This window comes from Peromyscus californicus, unplaced genomic scaffold (assembly GCF_007827085.1).
Source record: "Peromyscus californicus insignis strain IS unplaced genomic scaffold, ASM782708v3 Scaffold_7__1_contigs__length_154581171, whole genome shotgun sequence".
Classification (NCBI taxonomy): Eukaryota; Metazoa; Chordata; class Mammalia; order Rodentia; family Cricetidae; genus Peromyscus; species Peromyscus californicus.
In genome coordinates, this window is record NW_026294595.1 from 48,485,629 (window position 1) to 48,505,881 (window position 20,253).

The following is a 20,253-nucleotide window of genomic DNA, read 5'->3' on the forward strand; positions in this document are numbered from 1 at the left end:
GGAACACACCGTTCTCCTCCCTGAAGAGCTAGCATTTAAGGGGCTAGTTCCTTGTTCACGTTTTATGACCATTTTAGTGAGGAGAAAAAAAACAGTAAGCTTTTGGATCTTATTCACAACAAAAGCAAGGCCTCCGGAGATCACTGAGGAGGGAGGGATCTAAGGCGACTCCAGTGATGGGCCCTGGCAGCCAAAGCGAAGGGCCACAAACCCTCTCCACAATGCCGAAGTCCCCGGCGTCCCAGAAGGAAGGTTAGAAACAAGAAGGATCAAGAGAAGGCACAGGAGAGGAAGGAGCCTTCTTCTCCGTTATGGTATTCTTCCTCAAAGCCCTTGAGTTTTGAATCAAATGAATTCAGCACCATGGGTGCAGGAACTGACTTAAAAATAAGTTCATTCTGTGAGACAGTTAAAAAAAAAAGTCACTTCAGATGTAGTTTTGAGAAGGACTTTTAAACCCCCCCCCCCTTTTTTTTTTTTTTTACAAGAAGGCTCAAAACATTTGTCTAAAAGCGTGAATGTCGGATGGTGGAGACATGGCCTGGCAGCTTGTGTAAAACACCAAACACTGCTGTTGCACAAGGCAGCTGAATGACTAAATACCATCTCCAGTCCAGCAACGCATCATACGGCAAGAAGGCAATAAATCACACATGCATATCCAACTTCTGTAGTCTCCAGATACTTAAAAATCATTCCTAATTATGTGTATTGGCATGTGTATGTATATGCACGTGTGTGCAGGGGCCCGTTGGAGCCACCAGAGGGCGCTGGATCCCCTCAAGTTGAAGTTACAGGCAGGTGTGCACCACCCAATGGATACTGGGATCCAACCTGAGCCCTCTGCAAAAGGAGCGAGATCCTTAACTTCAGAGCCGTCTCTTTTTTTTTTTTTGGTTTTTCGAGACAGGGTTTCTCTGTGTAGCTTTGCGCCTTTCCTGGAACTCACTTGGTAGCCCAGGCTGGTCTCGAACTCACAGAGATCCACCTGGCTCTCTGCCTCCCAAGTGCTGGGATTAAAGGCGTGCGCCACCACCGCCCGGCCAGAGCCGTCTCTTGAGGCCCAGGAGTTCTGATATTATTACTTAACAAACTACTACAGGTGACCGACAGGAACCCAGGTTTTTAACAGACCATACACCTCTTTAACCCTGTCCATGGGGTAGTTATGGATGAGGGCTTTCCATGGATTTGCATGTCTTTGCAGATTAAATACCCTCTACACACTTTTTTGTTTTTAACTTATAAAAAAACAGAAGCATAAACACCTGAGCTCGCCTCTGGAGAAGGCGTGATGATACATGAGGCATATCTTAAGAAAATAATACTCTCCAACACACATTGGGCACACAGTCTTCAGAAAGACAATTGCTTATGGCAACCGAAAAGAATACAACATTCCTCAACACAACATTTCTTCCATGCACCTCAGCCTATTTTCATGAATTTACGAACTTAACCAAATTTCTACAAATCTCTTTAAATTCAGAACACTTTGAGAAAGCCTACATTAAGCCCGTCTTTTCCCTCTCTCCAGCTCTCTACTCTTCTGTTTCTTCCTTCTCCCTCTTCCCTCTTACCCTGAACCCCTCCTCTTACCTCTCCGTCCCCCTTGGCTCTCTGCTCCAACCCATTCTCTCTGCTTCCGCTCCCTTGCTCTCCCTCGTTCCCTCCCTCGGCCTCCCAGGCCCTCTGTCTTCTCTCTCCTCCTGCTTCTCTTGCTAAGAATCTATCCACTGAAAAGGCTGTTGGTAAAAGGAAATGGCATATGTCACATCTAAGAAGGTCCGTCCCCCCCTTACTAAACGCCATGAATCACAGACGATTTACCCCGAAGCGTTATATAGGTCTGCAAGCTGGTACAGGATATCAATTTCTAGCGGAGTAACTTGTCCATAGCGTATGGCGTTCTGGGCAAATTCCTCTGGAAGAGAATGAAACAAAGGTGAGTGTCTCGAGCGCCTAATATAAACGGAAAGCAAAGGGATTTCTGCACACTCTACACATCTAAAACTAAATTTAAATACTCAAGTTCTGCTTATAACTGCATTCCCGAAAACTAGTGAAACTGCGGAAACCGATAAACCAACTGCATGACAACAACAACCACTTTCTAGTCCTCATTTCTCTTACTTCTTCACTCTGGCCCCCGGAGCTGCAAGATAAAGGCGGCTGTTCAGAGGTCTCCCAAAACCTCCTCTCACCGCTCACCCAAAAAGAGGGCGCTTGCTCCTCTCTCGGTGGCAACTCGGCCCCCGTACAAACAAGCTGCTGCCACACTGCCACTGACCTGTTTGACAGACCGGGCCAAGGCGCTTTTCAAAACTGTCAAAGGCATTTTGCATCTCATTAAATGCACCTGGGGTTCGAGGCCCCCACGAAGCATGCGCATGCGCGAAACACGCACATGCGTGCGGCAACCGGCTTTCTGCCTGTTCTGTGGCAGACCGACACCGACCTCACGTCTATCTGATGGAAAGTACAAATTCGAATATTCCAATCAGTTTCCAAATCTTACCCTTTGTGACTTCAATATCTTTCCTCGTGCCCGCTAAAGTGCTATAGATCTTACGCACAAGCTCCATGTTGTTGAGTAAGGAGTTGAACGCGTTGAAGTAGGAGAAGCTAACTTGGTGTGAGGTACTCCCTCCAGCAGCCTAGGAAAGGACAACACAAAACATTTAAAACTCAAAAGCGAGAAACGTGGTTTGGATTCTGCATTGATTTTTTTTTTTCTTCCCTCAAAGTGGACCCAAAGGAGTCTCCGTCATTAAAACAGTTAACTACCCTCCTATAAATATAAGGGGCTATCTGACTAGAGCACGGTGCACTTTGCACCCTCAGGGAAGTCTATGCAATTTAGGTTTTAAAGAAGAAAGCAACATCTGGAAGCTGGAGTTCATGGTTCATCCACCGCTAAGGTCAGAAACAACAAATACGATTACTGCAGATCAAAACCTGGCTATTTAAACAGAATTCTTCAAGACCCTCAACTATGCAGTGCCTGCTAGGCCTGGAAAAATATCAATGAATAATATAAGGGATATTTCCTAGTTGTTAATTTACTTTTCCTATGCATAGACACAAAACAAGCATTATCTTTTTCATGTTGTAGATTGAAACCAAGGCCTCCTCTATACTTACCATGTACTCTACCACTCAGCCACACCTCCAGTTTTAGTAACCTTAAAATTTTAAGACCATTTAAAATTATTATTTTATTCTATGTATACTGGAATTTTGACTACATGTATGTGGTACACCACACATGTGCCTAGTGTCAGAGAAAACCAAGGGAGGGCATTAGGTCCCTTGAACTGGAGTTACAGGTGGTTGTGAGCCACCATGTGGGTGCTGAGAATTGAACCCAAGTCCTCTGGAAGAACATTCAGTGCTCTTAACCACTGAGCCATACCTCCAGCCCTGAGGCCATTTGATTACATCAACTTTCCTCAATTTTTTTAAAAGCTATTTTTATACTAAAGTACCTAGTTGGTGCCAGGCAGTGGTGGCACACACCTTTAATCCCAGCACCCAGGAGGCAGAGGCAGATGGATCTCTGGGTTCAAGCCCAGCCTGGTCTTTAAAAGCTAATTCCAGGGCAGCCATGGCTACACAAGGAAACCCTGTCTCAGAAAAGAACAAAACAAAACAAGATACCTAGTTTGTGTGGTTCTCTGATCCTGCAGCATGAAAAATACAGCTCCCCAAAGCTCCCCAAATGTACAGAAGATCTGGCAAGGGGTTCACTACTAAGTGGCATCCTCGGTGGTTCCAGGCCACAGGGCTCACACACTGGATAGCAGGCAAGTAGCCTTCCTCACCTCTGGAGGCTGAGCCCTTTCCCATCATTTAGGCATAGTCTCAAAAGAGAAGGATTTTGTGTTGTTTGTTTGTCCAGTTTCTAAAAGTCTAACTTCAAAGTTACAAGGCGGAGGTGATCGAAAATTGTCACTAAGACTCAAAGAAATACTAATAGAAACACCAAGGTAATAACCCCAGTCAAAAAAGTCCATTACAAGTAGTGTGACGCTCTGGTTTCTCTTTGACATAAATCCTTCACCTTCTACAGTGTAGGTAACAATGGGCAATGTCTCTGTCCCCCATCTAGATTTTATTTTTATTAATGTCAATCTAGATACCAAATGCAGCCATAAATCCTTCGTCACTGGTAGCAGCAGATGAGAAGCAGCCGGCAACTCCATGGTCCCACCGCCACCGTTTGTGGTCCGGTCCCAGCTGTAGCTTCTCCTCAGCAAGCCTCCCAGGCCAGCCTTGAACTCGGGATCCTCCTGCCTCCACCTCCTTCAGCAAATCCTACCAGCATGCCCCACCACAACCAGCCACATGCAGCTTGGGCCTGAGCTGGGGACTGCAAGGTCACAGGCAAGTGGCCTTTTCACAAATTCGTACCACAAATGTTGGGCGCCAGATGTAACATGAATCTTAAAAGTCTTATTAATAAAAACAAACCTGGAGCCAGGTATTGGGGTGAATGCTGGAAGATCAGAGAAGCAGAACAAGCCACATCCAACTTCACCTTGCCAATTCCTCAGCTGATCTTGTTTCCTCAGACTGAAAGCCTCTGAGTCCTCATCGGAATGGATCTAAGCTGAACTGCTAAAGCCTAAAAGCTTAAAAAGCCTCTAGTTCCTGGTTTTCACACCTTATATACCTTTCTGCTTCCTGCCATCACTTTCTGGGATTAAAGGTGTGTGTCACCATGCCTGGCTGTTTCCAGTGTGGCCTTGAACTCACAGAGACCCAGATGGATCTCTGCCTCCACAATTCTAGAATTTAAGGTGTGTGTTATCACTGCCTAACCTCTATGTTTAATATAGTGGCTGTTCGGCTCTCAGACCCCCAGATAAGTTTATTGGGGTGCATAATATATCAACCACAGGGTTCAGATTCCTTAATATTTTCCTCTGAGGATTGTGATTGTATTTTGGTAAACTGAGGCAACGGCCATCTAACCAAGTTGGAAAATACAAAATGGATCCCTCCATCCTAACTGACGCTGAGTGAATCCTTCCCCTGGATTTTCTTCCTTTCTTCTCTCCTTCCCTCCCTGATTTGATTCCTTTTCTGCCTTGCCTTTCATCTTTGGTTGGGGTACGAGGTAAAGGCACAGAAGTGGGGGGAGGGGTTGTCAGGGAGGTGAGATGTGGAGGGGAGAGTGACATGCTCCACGCTCAAATCCACTGAAGAGAAAGTCCAGGAGTTGATCTTTCTACCCCAGCCTAAGTCGGGGATAATAGTCTTCAGCTGAAACAACAAAGTACCCACTGGCTTCCCTCCATCCCAAACAAGCGGTAATCAAAGACGTGCACACAGCACAGTGTGTGGACAAGACCACAGGTGAGTGAGGGGAGTTTCACCCCTGGGTAAGGAAGTGGATGACGGGAGTTTGCTGTGGGTCCACATGGTTACCTGAGATAGATTCGCACTTTGACAGAACAAAAGACCTGTGTCTGGGACACACACTCGCAAAGGGGCAGAGAGCCGTGACTCCAGAGGCTGGTGGCCCCACACTTCCTCCAGGCCTTCTGGCATAAGCCAGTGATCATCCCTCCAGCACACAGAGGAAGGAGTGTCCTAACTAGACTGCCGGAGCCTGGGGTGGGAGGTAATAGAAGCCAAGATGAAGGAAGAAAGCACTGAGATACAATGATCGTAGTCTCCTGTCTACAAATGCTCATGTCCCTTGGACCGGACACTGAAAATGGAAATAAACAAATTGGAAATACATGAGAGCAACATGGTAGCTCTGGATGAAGCTAGAAACTAAGAAAAGACCACTCACCTCACACACACACACACATACACACACACACTATTTAACCTTCTACCACCTAAACATGAAGCCTGGTTAGTCAAGAGCCATGTGGACACAAGAAGGCATTCCAGAACCCAGAGGTTCAAAACAGTTCAGGAAATGGAAAGTGAAAACCTGTCTTCTTACTTACTGAGACTAAGTTCTCCTCCACAAAAGGAGTGAGCATGTGGGACCGGATGGTGACCATGACGTCACTGAAATCCAGACCTGAGATCATGCCACTTTTGCTCTTGTCTTTAAGCGCAAAGGCTTGCCTTGCATGTTCCAACTGCAATTCCTGCAGGGGAAAGAGAGAAACAGCATTAAAATGGTGGGATTATCTCCCAAGCACACGTTCTGCAAAGAAAGGAAGGAGAGATGGCCTTCCCCGGCATGTCCTTACTACAGAGAGAAGCAATCTGCAGCTCTGAATTCACAACTAAGCTTCTGATTTGTGCAAGGAGGCTTTCTGATGGACGTGATACATGGTATTCCTTGGGGAAAGAGAATGGATCAGAGCTGGCAGTAACCTAGCGGGGTTAGGAGGGGGGCGGGGCGGGGGGGGGGGGGGGACCTTTGGGTTTTACTTGGAAAGTTTCCATCACTGAAAACAAAAGATACAGCGGTTTTAGCACCTTCTTCCAGCTGCTACAATACACAATGATTTACTTTCTTGCCGTCCATGAGAACGTCCTGAATTAAGAGTTCACATTCATTTTCAGTTTTTCATTTTAAATGTAGCAATCAGAGCCAGTCTCTCCCCTTCTCTCTACATCAGACACCGTTTTCTTCAAGTGATTTAAAAAAAAAAAATGAACTCAGTATGAAACTCTACCAACTGGCAAATGCAACACTTTCTGATTCTGAACCAGAAGTTAGGCCCAGGAAACTATACCATCTTGTGCTCATTATCAGTCTGTCAGACTTGGGGCACAGGCACTCTCCAGCTGTAAAAGGATCCAGAAACTCTCTGATGTTTTGAACTACTGTAAAACTAAATGTTGTAACAAGCAGTATCACTAAGACGAGGAAAATGGACCCCAGGATATGACACAAAAGTGAAAGCCAGAGCCTTTCTGTCTTGGGCATCCCTGATGTAATCCAAACGGATGTGCTGGTACAACGTATGATATGTTTTCAGATGCTCCATGCAGCTGGAAACTGGTTATATTTAAATATTATCCAAAGGTAAGACGAAACACTATCGTCGCCATGCCATTCATTCACCAAAGCACTGCCTTACCTCTTCCTGATATTCAACACACTTTGTGGGGCTGGGGGACCTCCTGGTAGGAAGTTTACCCGTCACACACGAGGCCCAAGTTTCACTCCCAGCAACCACAAATGGATGGATAGATGGATGGATGGATAGACAGATAAAATGTTTTGTTGAAGTCTCACCCTTTTGATTTTACATGTGTGTATATCTTTCAAAAAAAAACAAACGGTCTCATTCACATAGCCTAGATTGGGTTTGAACTCTCTGTGTAGTCAAAGCTGGCCTTGAACTCCTGATTCTTCTGCCTTCACCTCTCAAGCACTGGGGTTATGGGCGTGCACCACAGCATCTGTTTTGTTTGTTTGTTTTTTCTGAGACAAGGTGTCTCTGTATAGCCCTGACTGTCCTGGAACTCACTCTATAAACCAGGCTGGCCTCGAACTCACTCAGAGATCCGCCTGCCTCTCCCTCCTGAGTGCTGGGATTAAAGGCGTGCACCACCATGGCCTGACAGCATAGCATCTGGTTTTAATTATATTTTTCCATGGACTTTGATATCTCAACAGTATTTCAAGTCATTAAAATTAGTTTAGCAAGTATTTGTTTCATAATTCATTATGCTATATGTTTGTTTTATATCGTTTTCTCTATGTGTATGAGATTTCACAATAAAATTTTGAAAATTCTTAGCAGGGTGATGATGAGCTAAAGACAAGTTATGTCAAACTTTCTCAATCTTTCAATGGGTCAAGAGCTCCAGACAGCTCTGCAGGTGATATGGGAATCAAATAAAGGCTGAGATCCCGTGAGAACTGCAATCTATAGCCACATCTGTAATCCCAGCACTCCAGAGGTGGAGGTTGAAGGATGAGCAGTTCAAAGTCAGCCTTAACTACAGAGACTTTGAATAACAGACTTGGTTTCTGGGCTGGAGAGGTGGCTTAGTGGTTAAGAGCACTGACTACTCTTCCAGAGGACCCAGGTTAAATTCCCAGCACCCACATGGTGGCTCACAACTGTCTGTAACTCTAGTTCTAGGGGACGCAACACCCTCACATGGACATACATGCAGACAAAACACCAATGCACATAGACTAAAAATAAATAAATTTAAGGAGGAGAAACTTGGTTTCTTATACTCTGGCTGCTGAGTAGGGAAGAGGGCTGGAGGCCTCAACAGTTGCTATGGATACAGACTTGCAGTTTGTTTCCTTCTCTCAGGCTCCTGTTCCGCACTGGCTTCCATCAGCCTCTGGTTCCTCTGTTGAACTCTCCAGACTGACAGTCAACTTTTAAGTCTTCTCCAAGGTTAGTAAAGGGCAGAGGCTGGGCTGATGACTGATGGAATAGGCAGGTAACTGCTTCGTGTGTGTGTGTGTGTGTGTGTGTGTGTGTGTGTGTGTGTGTGTGTGTGTGTGTGTACGATATCAGGTGACTTGCTCTATCACTCTGCATCTTATTCCATTCAGACAGAGTCTCTCACTGAACCTGGAGTCAGGCTGGCAGCCATCAGGTTCCAGTGATCCTCCTGTCTCTGCCTCACACAGCCCTGGGATTACAGGTATCCAACTACATAAACATGCCCCTCTCCTTTGTGGTGTGGGTGCTGGCGATTGAACTGATTCTCACACTTGTGCAACAAGAACTCTACATACCGTGCCAGCTCCACAGCCCAGAGAACCATTTCTTTTCTTTTTTCTTTTCTGTTTGTTTGTTTGAGACAGGGTTTCTTTGTGTAGTACTGGCTGTCCTGGAATAGGCTGGCCTTGAACTCACAGAGATCCACCTGGCTCTGCCTCCCGAGTGCTGGGATTAAAGGCGTGTGCCACCACCGCCCGGCGACAAGTCCTAATCTTAAACATGAGCAGAGGACCATCAGACCCAACAAAAGTCACCACTATGAGAAACAGAGACCCAAAGAAGAAGAAAATTTGGAAGCTGGATGTGTTAGCACATACCTATAACTCCAGCACTCAAGAGACTATGGCATTGAAAACAAAAAGCGGCTGGAGAGTTGACCCATCAGTTAGGAGAGCTTACTGCTCTTGCAGAAGGCCCCTGTTCAGTTCCCTGCACCCACACTGGGTGACTTGCAACCACCTGTAACTCCAGCTCCAGGGGATCCAATGTCCTTTTCTGGCCCTCCAAGGGCATCTGCACATACACGGTGCATATGAACACTGTACACAGGCACATGTACATAAGTAAGAAATAAATCTTTTTTAAAAACAAACAGAAAAGGGAGAAGAGAAAAGAAATTTGGAGCAAACACACTTTGAGAGAAATAGAAAAAAAAAGCAAGTTTCAAAACTGAAAGCCCCATCTTTGGTATCATTGAAGAGGTGGGGGGGGGCAGGGTAGGGTAACATTCAAATAAAAACAATATGCTATTTTTCTGCTTTTTTTTTTTTGGAGACAAAGTCTTACTGTGTATCTGTGGTGGTCTGAAAGAAAATGGCCCCCAAAGGGAGGGGCACTATTAGAAGATGTGGCTTTGTTGAAGGAAGTGCGTCACTGTAGGGGTGGGCTTTGAGGTCTCCTATGCTCATGCTATGCCCAGTGACACAGTTCACTGCCTGCTGCCTGCGGATCTAGATGTAGAACTCTCAGCCCCTTCTCCAGCACCATGTCTGCCTGCAGACCGCCATGTCCCACTATGATGATAATGGACTAAACCTCTGAAACTGTAAAACACCCCAATTAAATATTTTCCTGTATAAGAGTGCCTTGGGCCAGGCGGTGGTGGCGCACGCCTTTAGTCCCAGCACTTGGGAGGCAGAGTCAGGTGGATCTCTGTGAGTTACAGAGTGAGTTCTGTGGGCTATAGAGTGAGTTCCAGGAAAGGCGCAAAACTACACAGAGAAACCCTGTCTCGAAAAAAAAAAACAACAACAACAACAAAAAAAAAAGAGTGCCATGGTCATGGTGTCTCTTCACAGCAGGAGAAACCCTAAGCAGTATTATTCCAAACTAACCTCCAATTTGGAATACTCTCCCCAGCTCGGCCCACAGACTATACCACACACCCAGCTATGCCATTAAAATAACAAACAAAAAAATACACACATTTTAAAAAGGAAATGTTCAGAAAACCAAATGAACTCCTGAAAAATTCAAAATACAACGAATATAAAATATAAAAAAACCTCTAAAGAGCCAGAAGGAAATAGAATGAAAACTAAAAGAGAAATGCAAAAGAGGGGGAAAGTCACGAATTGAAATTTTCTTATGCGAGTCTATCAAATGCCCAGTCAAATGATTAAAAGTAAACTCACATCAGTAAATAAAATAAACTCATCGTCAAGAAGACAAGGCAGGCCAGCATGGCTCTACTTGGTATGGGCCATGCACACAACCTTTCCCTAACAACGCACCTGGTAACCTGTGTAACCCAGGACTCCACCTGTATCAAGTTGCATATGCGCCCTCCTCCAAATAATAGGAGAGTTTCTCTTCCCCATAGCAATCAAACATGGATAATTTCTATTCAAATGCATTCCCAGTTATATGCTATAGGAGGGTGGGAGGAGCCAATCCAGCATGAACTTGTCTTGCTACGTGGGCAATAAGGCAAATCATATCCTCTGAGTGAGCTTTTAAGAAAACCTCCATTTACTATCTTTAATTATTTTTCAATTAAAAATATTACTTTATAAAATGGGGCGGGGGTGGGGGGCACCAGGATATGCATGTGGACGTCAGAGGACAATTTACCGTAGTTAGTTCCCTCCTTCTGTCATGAGTTCAGTTCATCAGACTTGGTGGCAAGTCCCTTTACCCACTGAGCCATCTTGCTGGCCCTGCTATTTACCATCTTACGTCTATGTATACTTGGGTATGCATATGATTAAAATCAGGTGCATTGTGGGAAGAAATACGGGCAATAAAGGTTTATAACTCAAATTGGTCAATCTAAATAGAGAACTGACCAAGACCAAATTACGCCCCTTAGTAGCAAGTCCTTCTTTCCTTTAGACCCCACAAAAGAAGCCTCAGGCAATCACCCGGGGCCTATGATGATTCTCTCACTCACGCGGTCACTGCTCAGCATCATGTACTTCTGTCTATTCTCATCTGTACTATCACTCTGCTCCCGAATAAAGTTTCTTTGAGACTGCAATCTGTGTATACCCTTATTTCAATTTCTTGAATAAGAGATCAAAACCTGGGAGCCACCAATCAAGAAACCAACCACCGTTAATGAGATAGGGGGGGCAGGCAGGGAGAGAGAATCCTAAAACCCTCCAGAGTGCAAGAGAAATCTGAAATGAGAATGGCCCTGGGCTTCTCAGCGTCAACACCACAAGGCAGAAAGCATAGAAGAAATGCTTTAAAAGCCGATATCCAGTCAAACTATTTAAGTTTAGGATGGAACAAGAGCCTTTTCCATATGAGAAAAGTCTCAACATTCTTTATTTTAGTTTTCTCAGAGAGCTAATCCAGGACACATTCCATCAAAAAGAAGGAAACCATTATTAAGGGTGGATGAAACCCAGGGAACAGGAGACGCGGTGTAGCAGAAGGGCAAACACGCTGGGATCTCCAGGATGAAGGGGTGATGGTTATTAGAGAGCAGCAGCCATGCAGCAGGCTCAGCTTCACCTCCAGAGCGCGAGGGCACCAGGACACGGGGCCATGACCATAGACAACACTCCAGTGGCTCCTCCAACTGTCAAACCCAGGGGCCAGGACACAGCTCACTGAGAGCACTTGTCTAGCACACATAATGTCCTAGGTACGAAGCCCATCACCACAAAAGAAAAGGACAGAGGGACACCAGAGGATTTAATACAGGATTGGAAGACTGCAATTCTACCCCTAGGTATACACAAAAGAATTGAAAATACGTAATCTAACCAACATTTGAATATGAAGGTTTGTAGGAGCTACTGCGCACAAGAACCAGAAGGTCAGAACAACTCATGAATGGACAAAAATATAGTTAATTATACAATAAATGTTATTAGGTTAAAAAAAAGAGAAATAGAGTATTACTACATGATCAAATACGGATAGTTCTTTCGTTGTTCGGTTTGTTTCTTTCTTTTTTAAGACAAGGTCTTCTCATATGGCCAAGTGTGATGTAAATGCATGTTTGAACTCCTGATCCCCCTGCCTCAACCTCCCAAGTGTTAGGATTACAGGTGTGAACCATTACACCCAGCTAAAGGCCTAGTGGTTGTCTTGTTTTGCAGTGCAGGTCATTGAACCTAGGGCTTCACGTACGCTAGGTGAGCGCTCTACACTGAACTACAACCCCACTCCCAATATGGCTAATTCTTTTTTTGAAACAGGGTCTCACTATGTATCCCTGGCTCACCTAGAACTCTCTGTATAGACCAGACTGGCCTCAAACTCAAGAGCCTGTCTCTGCCTTCTTGTGTGCTACCACATTTGGCCTAATATGGAAAATTCTTTAAAATATTATGTTAAGTGGAGGAAAAAGACACACAAAAAGTCCTGTCATACAATCCCATTGACATGAATTGTCTAGGATTGTTATAGCCATTCAAAACAAAAGGCAGATTGGTAGTTCCCAGAAGCTGGGAGAGAAATATTGACGGGGAGTGACTTCTAAAAGGGTGCATGCAGGCTGTTCTTTGGGGTAATGAAAATGTTTGGGATAAGACAGAGGTTGCAAAATACCATTAATGTACTAAAAGCCAGTAAACTATCTATTTTTAAAGGGTTCATTTTATATTTTATGTGAAATTTTATCCTCCCCGTCCCGTATTTTCTTTATCCTCTGCTATACTAGGAATCAATCCCAAGGCCTCACGCATGCCAAGCACTGGGCCACACACACCTGGCCCTCAATTTTTGTTTCAGGTGGAAGGCTGCTGGAGAGTCCCACTAATATGAAATTGATTTATCTTATTGATAACCTCCTGTTTTTAAATGCACAACAGAGATTTTAAGATTTAAGATTGCCAGTAATGACAGGATGAGTTACCATTACTAAGTAGACAAGTCAACGAAGCCTGGAGATCCTAAACAAATTAACAATTCCAGTCATTAATTAGAGGTGTCCCTCGGTATCTGTGAGGTGTTTGGTTCTAGGACCCAACCCTACTGGTCCTCTCCCCATGGACACCAAGAGCTAAATGGTCCACTATTTGCAGATAGCCTATGAGTGTTCCCCTATATACTTTAAACATCTCTCCCATATAGCCTATGTGCATCCTACATTGTTTTTGCATTTATTTATTTAGTGGATATGTGTCTGTCTCTCTGTGGGTCTGTACGCGTGTGTGTGTATACATGCACATTTGCCATGGTGTACATGAGGAGGTCAGAGGACACAACTATAGAAAGGATGAAGGTGGAGGCAGAGGCAGGCAGATCTGTATGAGTTCAAGGCCAGCCTGCTCTACAGAGTGAGTTCCAGGACAGCCAGAGCTACACAGAGAAACCCTATCCTGAAAAAAACAAACAAGAAAAGAAAAAACCAAAGGAAAAGAAAAAGAAGAAAGAATGAGCATGGAAAATGTCCAAGTGTGTGCTTGGCAGTGAGAGGTAAAAGAAGCCCTCATCTCAGATAGTTAGAGTTCAACCAAACCCAGCTGACGTGGAAAGATTAAGCAGGGATACTGTAAGTTGAGTATTTAAATAAATGGAAGGACATGCTGAAAGCAAATGGCTGCAGAGTTTGAAGAGCTCGCTTCAGTGGGAGGGAAATGAAGAATGGGCTGACGTGGGGACCTCCTCTGTCCCTGTACTAGACAATGCAAGTGTCCAGGGAGGGCGCCTACCTGCAGAAACTGAGTGAATTCCACATAGTTAAGGTGCTTCTTACGATTGTGCCCAAAATGCAGTCGGATGAATTCGCAGTCCCAGTTAAAAGGGATGTGATGATGGATAATAGTCTGTCCAAAAATCTCCTTGACATTTTCTTAAAAGGGAAAAGAAAAAGGCATCAGTCACACTGACAATGAGTCAGCCGGTCCACGGCAATGCTCCTACAGAGAAGAATTAAGAAAAGTTTAAAAAGTCAAGACCGTCTGCTTCTACTAAGAGGAACTGCAAATCTCTTTGTGCCCAGAAACCCATGCAGGAACACAACTGATACAAAATATAATTTTTCACTTAAGATTGTGTACCATTACATATAAGGCCATGAGATTCTTAATTTCTCTCGATTTAATTTTAATTAGGAAGCGATTTCTACCTCGAAATATAAATAGCTGCTACTTTACATTCCAACATAAAATCAATAGTGTTTTCCTGGTTCCTCACGGAGTCGAATTAAACCTTTTATCAGAAGCGTGAATACCTAAATTACAGTATAATGCAATATTTGTCATACTAAGTATGGTTTGATTGAGGCATGATTATTACATTCACACTAGCCTGAATATGACTATTGAAGATAGCTTTAAGAAATACTACCAACAGCGTATCATTAGCTCAGCAGTAAAGCCCCTTATTAAAAGCTAATAGTGTCAAAAATTGGGTCTTGCCACAAAGCCTCAAAATCCCCCGAAAATCCATGATTATTAGTCTGAACTATTAAAATAGTTTAAGAGAAGTGAAATTAGTGATCCGCTTGTCAATGATGCACCAGACACGGCATGCTAACTTCTCGATAGGTACGAGTCACGCTGTATGATGCAACCAGAACTCTGTTGTTCATCTTCATGCACTAGCAAGATCATTCTTCCTTACAATTTTACATTTATAATGACTGTTGCTTTAACAAGCAGAGACTGGGTAGACTAACTCAGAAGCTCATGCCAAAAAAAAAAAAAATCATTAGCAAAGTTAAGAGAGCAGGAAGCCTTTTAGTAAATGTCTTAAGAACCAAATTATTTTCCAATTAAAGCCAATTTTATTAGTGAAAGGGTTCTGCCATCAATAGCTATCAATTATCCTAAAGAATTAATAAACATGGGTTGAATGTTTTATAGTCACCTCTATGCTGTCTTCTCTGATTTCGACAGTCTTTGAATACAATGCCCACCTCCTAACTGACGATGGTATAGTGGATTCCCTTTGCCTTACATACCCTTTTTCTTAATGAAAGTGATGCGTTTGGGTGGAGCTCTGAACTGGAACTGTCCTAGCAGTCTGGACTCAAGGCAAAAGCTCTAGTTTACAGGATGTAGCAAAGTCGGAAGGAGGCATTGGATGTCACTGGGGAGATGGGATTCTCATCTTCTCTCTCAAATGGATGCAGGATTTCTCAGCTAAGTGGCAACAAGATCTCAGGGTTTTCAACCCAGGTCAAGTATGTTCACTTTAAATAAACATAAACTAAACACCGCATGGGGTTTTTATTCTGAAAAGACTTCAATATCAACTCATGAGATGCTGGCTCAAATCGATGGGAAAGATCACCCTTAAAACTAGGCCTTGGGGATGTAGCTTGTGTAGAATGCTTGCCTATCATGTATGAGATCATGGATCCAATCCCCAGTAGTCTCTACCCTGGCGGGGGGTGGGGGGGCATGCAAGTGAAATTTCAGGTTGTAAAATATGTTAAAGCTTATAAAACAATTAAAACAGTAAGGATTGTAAAATGTTTAAAATATGGACTACTAGAAAAAATGTTTTTAGGATCTATCTAATATAATTAGTCACTCTATTCCCAAATTAACTAACTACTTATTTTAGAAGTCTAACAAACCAGACATGAGAGCGTTTGCCTTTAATCCCAGCATTCGGGAGGCAGAGGCAGGAGGACCTCTGTGAATTGAAGGCTAGCCTGGTCTACATGAAAAGTACCAGGCCAGACAGGGCTACATGGGAGACTGTTTCAAAAAAAAAAAAAAAAGTCTAACAAAAAAGGAGTTTAAACTAAAAGATAAAAAGCAGAATGGAATGCAGAATGGGATAACATAAATCACTGTATATATGAAGTGATACTAAGATCACTAAAGAAAATGAGTTATTTCACGGTAACCTTGACTTTAAAGGTTGAAATGCACAACATTCAATTATCTAATTGGAAATGTACACACTGCTACATAGCAGGTCGGAGTCTGCTTAGCATGAAGCTATCTCTAAAGCAAAAGATAAGGACAAATATCTGCCTAATTTTTATGTAACGGTAGATGAAAATGAGTCCCTTTTATATGGTTTGGAAATTAAGTGTGAAAAAGCCTCAAATGAGGTCAAAGACTCAAAAGCCTTCAGACAACAAACAAAAAATATAGTCTTTTCTATTTTTTTCTGACATCACCAAAAGGATATTTACTAACTAAATCGTCTTTATTTGTGTGTTTATTTGTCGTGTTGGGTATTGAGCCCAGGGCCTTAAGCATTTGAGGTAAACATCCTGCTACTGATCTCCACTCCTCACCCCCAATTCTTTTGAATATTTTATTTTGAGACAGGGTGCCATTACCTAGGCTGGACCTGAACTCACTCTGAAGCCTAAGTAGGCCTTGAATTTACAATCCTCCTGTCTCAGCCTCCAAGTGGCTGGGATTACAGGCTTACACTATTTTGCCTGGCAGAGTTTTGTTTGGGTTGGTTTTGTTATTTGAAACAACATCTCAGACTGTCACCTAGTATGGCCTTGAACTCTCGGCAATCCTCCTGCTTCAGCCTTCTGAAGACTGGGATTACAGGCATGAGCTACCATACCGGGCTCACAAACTAAATGTATACAACATATTAGAAAAAAATCTTTATAGTTAAAAACAAATTGTTAAAGTGGTGCTAACGATCGAACCTATGCCCCACCAATGCTAAGCAAGCAGTCTACCACGGAGCCATACCCCAGCCCTATAACAAAATATAATAAAAGCTCTTTAGTGGGAAACTCTCTCTTACTAACTTCCTAGCAATCTCTGAAATCTTAGACTGCTGTTCAAGCAATTAAAATAGTGGTCTGAATTAGTCAGAGCAGGCTCTCAGATACAGAAGTGGTATTTCCCACAAGCAGTATTTGGGCATCTACCGCTTCTTCCCCGATGGTCCCCTGACAGCTCTGTACGTGGTTTCAATTGTAACGTCATCCGCCAATTGATTAACTACTCCATTAGACTTTCAGTCCTTTTCATCACACCCCAGGTTGCAACTGGAGTCACTAGGGCAAATAAGACTGTAAACCTATCTTGGCATCTCTTGAGATGTAGTCTACAAATCTAGTCCATGATCCATCACCTGAAGCTGGCTCAGAATGTCACAGAGATGGTCAACTACTGAAGTCCAATTTATAATCACCACTGTTCTTTCACTGGGGTGTGTTTACAAATCAAAATTACGTAAAAGTTCTAGAACTAAGGAGCATATACCTGCATGAGGCAATAGCTGCAGCACTTATCTTCGTGGGTCACCAGGTCTTGCCAGGCCTGAGAGGGGGGACCATCATAAACCCCGAGCATACCTGAGTCATCTCACTGCTCTGAGGAACAAGTTTCCCACCCAAAGAGAATCCCGTCTTTCCAGTGGCAAACAAGGATTTTTAGCTCTAACTAGCACTCTTTACGAGCACTATTTCCGTGGCCACAGTTCTGGCCTGGCCTGACATCTTGGCAGCAAGATCATGATCCAGGAGGTTATACTAGGTTGGTACTGCTAAGAGAAACAGGAGTCCATTCATGTTTCTGACAGAGAAAACAATAGACCACTTTTTCACTTCCTGCAGAGAGCATGGGCTTAAGGGAAAAAAAGATGCCTTACAATTCCTTTGAAGAGGGAATTGAGGCCAGATAGCAAAAGTAGCTTGTCATTATGTTCTCTTTGCTCAAAAGGAGAGGAGCACGTGATTTGTCAGGAGGGCAGGTAATGGTGACAATGTGATTAAGGAAAAATGTTCCAAGACCTATATTAGTCAGTTTAGCTCTATCAGTCACTTATAAAGACTGGACTAGGTGAAATACACATTGAAACATATTATGTAAATATGTCTTAACAGAGGTTTCCACTTCCCCAGCAGCCCACACTGTGTCTCCCCATCTCATCCACCCTCATGCCCACCCTGGTTCTTAAGGGCGCTTCCTCCAGGGTCTTTATCACCTTTCTGCAGTACAAAATTACCTCTGACCGGGGCTGGCACTCTTCTCCAAGACTGCCACCATGCCTGCTCCATGAATGAGCCTGGAAGGAGCTGCTGTACCAACGGTGTGGCCAGAGAACTCCTCCTGTAGGTATACAAGCCATCAGCCCCGTGACACAGCCCGCCTACCATCAGCCCAGCTTGACATCCTGATTTCAAGGATCCCAGCCCAGCAGGAGTCGCTGCTTCCTTCCAACTTAAAGGCTTGAGACCAAGCGTTCTTATTGCCAGGGGAGATTTTTTTTTTTCCCTCAACAGCCGGGCTTCACCGGCACAGTTCTTAGGGTGAAGTCAGAGAGGCCCTTAGGATGCCTGTGGTAAATGGTGACTATCCTTGTGTACAACTGAACAGACACGACAGTGAGACTCGTGGATGTGCTTTTCAGTGAAGGAAAAATTGGGAGGAAAGAAGAGGAACAACTAGGAACCCGGAAAAGAGAACAAACAGCAGCAACAATAACAACAGAGAAGATCAGCGGCAGGAACTGCTGGAGGAAGTCCCAGCCGAAGCATGCAGACTCTCTCGGCTTCCTTCCGACTCCACTTCCAGGAGGGCATTAGTGTCCTGGGTGAACTCCCCTGGCACTCTGCGGGAAGGTGTCTGTTAGCCCCTTACCTACCTCCAGAAGGGATTACTGTGTGATCAGTCAAATAGAGCAGTCCTGTGCCAAATACACGCAAAGGGTCGTTTCTCAGGAAAGATGATTCACAGTTAAAGAACATCACAGAAGCCACAAGCCTTAACATTAACAACAGTCTACCATCAAGTGACATGAACCCAGCGAATACTCTCCTTTAACCTCAAACTCGAAGCTACTTTAGTAGCTTGTGTATTTTTTTTCCAAAATAGTCCTTTCTGTGATGTCTGAAAACAATATAAATTAAAATTTCTTCCTGATTTAATCGAACACCCACGTGGCCCTACTGCATACCAAATTACCCTAGTCTTAGGGGTATTAGAATCCATATCTATAGTTTTGTCTCCACAGAGAAAGGGCACATACATACAAGGTTCTTGGTATTTACACTACCATGTCCCGACACTTGGAATAACAGTGATGGTTATGTCTTCCCTTGAGAGAAAAGTCTATTTCAAAGGCACATGTGGAATACATTTTTTGCTTGCTGTATGCTGACACCAACACTGTACTATATCAAAAGGCACCCCTGATTTAGAAGGTTTCTACAGTATGGGCGTGTCCTTGGAAACGTTCCTTTTGATGAGTCCCTGCTCCTCACAAGCATGTGGGAGTGAAATGTGCATGAGTATTTGATAGAAAATCTAGAGCATATGGTATGTTTTATATTTGTTTATTAGTAAACAGTTGAGAGGTTCTCTTGGTTTTGTTTGTTTGGGTTTATTGTTTAAAATTAAATCTTTGATAAAAACAATAAATGCCTTTCTTTTTTAAAATCGAAATAAGTGCATGGCAGCAAATAACAGCGTCATGCAGTATTACCACTTAATGAAGATTAGGTCGCCTCTATCTATTCTGCCAGCAGGATGCCAGCACACTAGTGGGTAACAGTGAGGTACAAGCACATGTACACTCTATCCAGCACACACCAGTCATGCAATGACCTCCACAAGGCTCATGCCATTTGGCAGTAACAGAGATACAAGCCATTAAGTAATTACCCACAGCATGCACTAAAAGTTTATTAAAGATTATCAAAGAGGAACGCTTTATTTATTTAAAAAAACAAAACAAAACAGAAACGGAACTCTAGAAACCTTTCCTGAGCTTTCATTCTGAAAAATATTACCAAGGCCTTGATATAAGCCCTCTCTCCAGAACGGAGGCACGTCTAACAACAAAAGGCCCCTTGTCTGGCACTCAAGTGAATGTCCAATGCTGCTATGTATAGAAATACTTGTTAAGATGCTAGGTTTAAATATATAGCTTGATGTGTATAAAAAACAGACCTAAAACAGAGGCACAGATGAGAACAGTATAAACAAATGCACAGATGACACGGCACTCCTGTCGGAGCCCACAGAATATAGCAATGGCAAAGTGACTGGTCCCCATTCTACTGCAGTTCGCATCCAATATCTCTCCTCCTTTTCCCTCGTGTGTACAAGAGAAAACTGTACCTTAAATAGCTCCAACTAAGAAATGGAAAGCCATTTGGTGCAAAGGATTTAACTCTAGTTACAGTGAATATCAAATTTCTTTTCCCTAAACATGTGTCTATAAATCTATAAGA

The 20,253-nt window shown here is 43.5% G+C and overlaps 1 protein-coding gene across 3 annotated transcripts in view; it reads right to left on the bottom strand.

Moving 5' to 3' along the window:
* The window catches only part of Slc25a12 (solute carrier family 25 member 12), a 189,011-nt gene that overhangs the window by 30,848 nt on the left and 137,910 nt on the right, over positions 1-20,253 (bottom strand). For 2 of the 3 annotated variants that reach the window (XM_052726698.1, XM_052726699.1), the window contains exons 5-8: positions 13,790-13,929; positions 5,970-6,116; positions 2,519-2,657; positions 1,831-1,924 (exon numbers count right to left, since the gene is read on the bottom strand). In XM_052726698.1, coding sequence (XP_052582658.1) covers positions 1,831-1,924; positions 2,519-2,657; positions 5,970-6,116; positions 13,790-13,929 — 520 coding nt within the window. Of the gene's footprint in view, positions 1-1,830; positions 1,925-2,518; positions 2,658-5,969; positions 6,117-13,789; positions 13,930-18,023; positions 18,128-20,253 lie in introns of all 3 variants that reach the window. The other variant, XM_052726700.1, reaches the window with a different exon arrangement.